The following is a 5,580-nucleotide window of genomic DNA, read 5'->3' as shown; positions in this document are numbered from 1 at the left end:
CGGACGGGGAGCGAGGGAGCGGAGAATGAACTGCTGCCTTCCCTCTGCAAGGGAAGGCAGCGTGCCTCATCCCGTCTGCTCTCAGCAGTGGGCGGGCGGTCACAGACCGTAGGCGGGCCGGATTCAGCCCGCGGGCCGCCCCTTGCCCAGGTCTGCTCTGGAGAATAAAGTATTGGAAGAAGTCTGAATTCCCAGAATCATTGCAAGGCACAAAAATCTCCCGAAGTTTCTGGAAGGCCCTCTTGATGCAGGGAAACTAGACCACCCTGCTGGGTGCCCTCTTTTTCACAAAGCCCATCAATGGTGCCATGAGAGTGGAGAAAGGTGTGATAAATTGGCAGTAGCAGCTAGCATAGCTAAGGAAGGATGTCAATATTTCACTTTTCCTAAAATCATCTGCTTTACTGAAAAGGCCTTGTGCAGGCCCTTCCCTAGGGAGTTACCCCCCAAGTATTTTCTAGAAACTTTGACAGGCGCACTTGAGCACCAGCATCAGCACATGCAATCCACGCAACACACTAGCGGGTGGTCCCTCTTCAGTCTCTTTCTCTCGCGAAGCTGTTTGCCTGCGGTCGTGGAGCTCGTGCTCTATTTGACAGCTTTTGCTTTTTGGAAGTGTTTTTTTTTCCCTTCCACGCGTCACGTAGAGTCCCTCATTCCTCCTTCGGGTCCTTCTCAGTGATCTGGCAAGTCCCTTGTGTTTTCGCGGTCGATCACAGACTGTCGCCTTTCCCGGTGCCCGCCGGCCTTTGACTGTGCACAGTGTACTTTTTTCCATGGCATTGACCAGCTTCTGCCGGTGTCCCCGGACTATGTCCATCAAGACCCTCCACAAGGTCTACGTTCTTTACCTGGGGGCATCTTCCAATGTCCGCAGTTGTGATCTCTATGCCCAGAGACCCCTAAGGGTCTTCGGCCCCGTCTTGACAAAATGTAAAAACATTGTTCAGGTCAAAGTGGTCGGATCCATCCTTGGCCTCAGGGACTCCAGCCCGCTTGGAAAGGAAATCCCGGGCTTGACCCCTTCGGTATAGCCCTCTCCTACGTTCCTCGGCCCCATCTTGGTACAGGGGACTGACTGTGGTCTTTGTCGTCCTGTTCCCGGTCGGGTTCCTTGCATTTGCCATCGGTTCCGGGCAAGGACCGCGGTGACCGTAAAGAAAGGTTTGAAGAAACACAGTCAATCATTCATCATCTTCTAAGCCAGACCATGGACAGGCATTGATGTCTGTGTCCCACCAAGCAGTTTAGAGCTGAGGAAGCGATTTCCTTCGACCCCGCCGATGCCTCCAGGCGGCCTCCACCGACACCGGTGGAGGCTCGGTGCCCCTCTGTGCTCCAGGGAACGTCCCAATTCCGCCTGCTCCTCTCCTCAAGCCATTTTATCCTCAGCTGCCTTTGAGGAGGAGTTAGAGAGGCACACGTGTGGTTAGCAGTCGGCCGGGCCTCCAGGGCTTTGAACTCCTGGTTCACCGGGATCGCCACCACACCAAGAGCCTACTCTACTGGTACTTGCGCCATTACTGGAACAGCTCGATATGCTGGTACCCCAAGCCCCTTCACAGCCAAAGGGAGCACCAATGCCACCGCCACCAGCCCCCATACTGGCGAGTAGTGACTCCTCCAAGGAGGAAGGGCCATTGGGTTCAATGGTGGCTCAGAGATGATTGGTGCCATGTCACCTCCCAGCTCTCCCAGGGCCATCGGGATCGGTTCCACCGATGCCTTTGGGACCCCCAATCAGCCCGATGCTGGTGGATACTTCGGTGCTCCTGCAACCTCGAGGCCCTTCGATGCCACTGGCTCCTCTCTCGATGCCATCGAGGCCTACATCTCATCTGCTGTTGGGTCTTTGATCCCCCCTGCATCCTGGAGGGTCAAGGTGAAGGTGAGGCCCCTTATGACCCCTGGGAGAGGGAGGCATCCATATCCTCCTCTGAGGATCTGCCTTCTGAGCCCTCTCCTCTAGAAAAGCAACAAAAATCTCCCCTGGAGGATCTCTCCTTTGTGGGATTCGTGAAGGCATGGCAGAATCAGTGCCTTTCCAGTTTTTAACAGAGCAGGACACCAGGCACAAGATGCTTGAGATTCTACACTTCATAGATGCCCCGAAAGAGGTGGTGGCGGTGCCAGTCCATGATATCTTCAAGGAGCTCGTAACCTGTCTTTGGGAACACCCCATCTCGGTGCCACCGGTTAACCAGAAGACTGACGCGGTATACCTAGTCCAGCCATTCACTGGATTCAACCATCGTCAACTCCGCCCTAAAGAAGGCGAAAAGGATCCACACCCATGCCTTGGCTCCCCCAGGGTGAGAGCACAGGGCTCTTGACGCTTTTGGATGCCGGGTGTTTCAGGGCACCATGTTGACTGCTCAGATAGCTTGCTACCAATGATACAATGGGCAATTCTCCAGGAACCTGTGGAAGCAGGCCCCTGAATTAAGTGAGTGCCTACCACAGTAGTTCCAGGAGGATTTCCAGACACTCGTCCAGCAGGGCTTGGAGTGCGATAAGCATGAGGTTCGCTCTGCTTATGACGTTTGAGACAGCCATGAGAACCGCTGCAGTGGGCAAAGGAGCCCGGCAGATGGCGTGGCGACAAGCCTCAGACTTGTGCCCTGAGATCCAAGACCATCTGGCTGATTTACCATGTACGGGGGAAATTTTATTTGGAGACAGAATTAAGGAGGCGGTAGCGCAACTGAAGGACTATCAGGAGACCCTTCAGCAGTTGTCAGCTAGTACCTCTGACACTCAGCCAGCCAAGAAGCCCCCACGGCAATACCCGAGGCCTTTTTAATTGACCTTGAAAATACTACCCACCAACACAGAGGTCCAGGGCTCAACGGTGTATTCCCAGGGTGAGACCAAGGCAACTTTAGCCACCCCGGGCAACCACTGTTTCACCGTAGAATCCCCATTACAGGGTTTTAACTGGCGGTCAAGGAGTATGAGCCAACCTTCCCCGTCAGGCTCCGTACCCCCGGTTTAGGGTTGGCGCCAGCTGTTTGCAGATAGATGGACCTCGAACACTTCAGACCTTTGGGTCCTGTTCATCGTGCAGCAGGGTTACCAGCTGCATTTCCAGCAACTTCCACCCCACTCATTTCCGTGTCCCTGGTGGAGAGAATCAAGGGATTTGCAGATTCTTCAGATAGAGCGCTCTGCCCTCGTTCTGGCTCAAGCAGTCAAACCCATCCACCCAGCCAACAGGGCCAGGGGCTCTACTCCAGGTATTTTCTAATCCTCAAGAAAAACGGGGGGCCTCCGACTCATTCTGGACCTGAGAGCTTTAAACTGTTTTTGGGTGAAGGGAAAGTTCAAAATGGTCTCGCTGGGCTCCCTGATTCTCCTTCTCAAGGTGGCAGATTGGCTCGCTCCCTCAATCTAAAAGACGCATACACCCATATCCCCACCTTTCGGTCGGATCGGCATGCGATTCCTGGTCAACGGGAATCACTATCGGTATCGTGTTCTGTCCTTTGGCCTGGTAACTGCTCCCTGGTTTTTACCAAATGTCTGGCGGTTGTCGAAGCCCATCTTTGAAGGCAGGGGATTCATGTGTTTCTTTACCTCGACAATTGGCTTATCAAGGGCAACTCCCGACAAGGGGCTCAGAGTACCATGCGCATCACGATCCAGACTTTGGAGCCCCTGAGATTTCTGATCAACTATCCAAAATCCCACCTCCAACCGTATTTGCAACTGGACTTTTATCGGAGCAAACTGGACACAGTCCAGGCGAAGGCTTTCCTGCCCCGGGACAGGGCAGAGACCTTCGGGCTCTTGCTCGAGAGGTCTCTGGCTGCCCCCATGTCTCAGCACACCAATTCCTCTGCCTGCTGGGCCACATGGCAATGACTGTGCATGTCACCCCCTTTGCTCAGTTGCACATGCGCAGAGCCAGTGGACGTTGTGTTCTCAGTGGTGTCAGGCTTCGCAGGACCTGCGTGTTCGTAGTCTCACATACACTGTTGCAACAGACTCTCCAGTGGTGGGCAACCCCCCTCAAATATGAAGCGGGGATACCCCTTTTGGAGCCCTCAACCCCAGGTCACCCTCACCACCGAAGCATCTCAGATGGAATGGGGACCACATGTTGCGGGCTTCCACCCAGGAGTTTTAGTCGGCTCAGGAATCGCAGCTTTCCTTACACCCTTCAGGTGTTCTGAGAGCAGCTCCTGAACAAAGTGGTTCTGGTTCAGACGACAATCAGGTTGCCATGTGGTACCTGAACAAGCAGGGGGGGAATGGGGTCCTTTCCCCTCTGTCAGGAGGTGGTCCACTCTTGGTCGTGGGCCATCGAAAACGGCATCACCTTCTGGGGGTGGACAACATCCTAGCGGATGCCTTGAGCCGGGCATTCAAGCCTCACGAGTGGTCCCTCAATCAAGAGGTAGCAAACCAGATCTTTCACTCCTGGGGGACACTGGACATAGAACTCTTCGCCTCCTTAGAAATCAGGAAAGTGCCCTGCTTCTGCTCTCTCAGCCAAAGGAGTGAGGGGGGTGGGGGGGGGGGGAGGAGTTGATAGCGGATGCTTGATTCACTAGGGCACCAGTTTGCTGTACGTTTACCCTCCCCTTCTTCTCATATCGAAAACGCTCCAGAAGTTAAGCAGCAGGATCAGAGTTCTATGATCCTGATTGCCCCCTTCTGGCCCCATCAGGTGTGGTTTCCGACCCTTCGGGACCTGGCCTCACGTCCCCCTGATCCGATTGGGGACAGCTCCAGACCTAATTACCAAGGACCAGGGTAAACCCTGGCTCTAACTGCTTGGATGTTGACCAATTGACGGTGCGGGCCCTCGGCCTTTCAGAAGGGGTATCACATGTTATTCTGGAGTCCAGAAAACCTTCCACCCGACGTGGTCTGGATCCCTTCTCTTGCTCCCCTCCCACACTCTTAGCTACCTGTTGCCCCTCTCAGAATCTGGCCTACAGACCACTTCAGTGAGGGTTCACCTCAGTGCCATTGGGGCATACCACTGGGTACAGATGGTAATATTTCTTCCCATCTGCTCGTGGACCAATTCATGAGGGACTTATTAAAACTGAAGCCCCCCACTCGTCCTCCAGCAGTCTCCTGGGATCGCAACATAGTCCTCTCGCAACTCATGAAATCTGTTTGAGTCATTGCATTCTTATGATCTAAAGTACCTTTCCTGGAAAGTTATCTTCTTGGTCGCAGTTACATCAATTCGCTGGGTCGGTGAACTGCAAGCTCTTGTGTTGTACCCGCCTTACACAAAGTTTTGTCACAACAAGGTGGTCCTGCGAATGCATCTGAAGTTCCTTCCCAAGGTGGTGTCAGAGTAGACCGCGAAAACAGTTATGGATTTAAGAATAGCCATTGGTCATTAATGGATGGAATTTTGCTGGACGTCACAGATAAACAGTTTTGAAGGAGTGATTCCCTTGAGGCAGGACCTTTTTCGGTCTGAAACGCGATCGTGTCAGGACTGAGATTGAGACGCTAATTGCGATGAGTATCATTTTTTAAATCAGTTGGGACTGTGACTGACTATTATAGCTTTAAAATAAGAGCTGTTAAGCGTATGTTACACCTTGAAGTTTG

The 5,580-nt window shown here is 53.4% G+C and overlaps 1 protein-coding gene across 1 annotated transcript in view; it reads left to right on the top strand.

Annotated features, from left to right (window-relative positions):
* The window catches only part of LOC115088561 (integrin alpha-7-like), a 136,413-nt gene extending 131,638 nt beyond the window's left edge, over positions 1-4,775 (top strand). Inside the window, exon 9 of the mRNA XM_029596817.1 lies at positions 4,673-4,775. Coding sequence (XP_029452677.1) covers positions 4,673-4,775 — 103 coding nt within the window. The remainder of the gene's footprint in view (positions 1-4,672) is intronic.
* The last annotated feature ends 805 nt before the right edge of the window (positions 4,776-5,580 follow it).

This window comes from Rhinatrema bivittatum, chromosome 3 (assembly GCF_901001135.1).
Source record: "Rhinatrema bivittatum chromosome 3, aRhiBiv1.1, whole genome shotgun sequence".
NCBI classification, from domain to species: Eukaryota; Metazoa; Chordata; class Amphibia; order Gymnophiona; family Rhinatrematidae; genus Rhinatrema; species Rhinatrema bivittatum.
The sequence above is the reverse complement of the archived record's forward strand: the minus strand, read 5'-3'. Positions and strand labels throughout refer to the sequence as shown.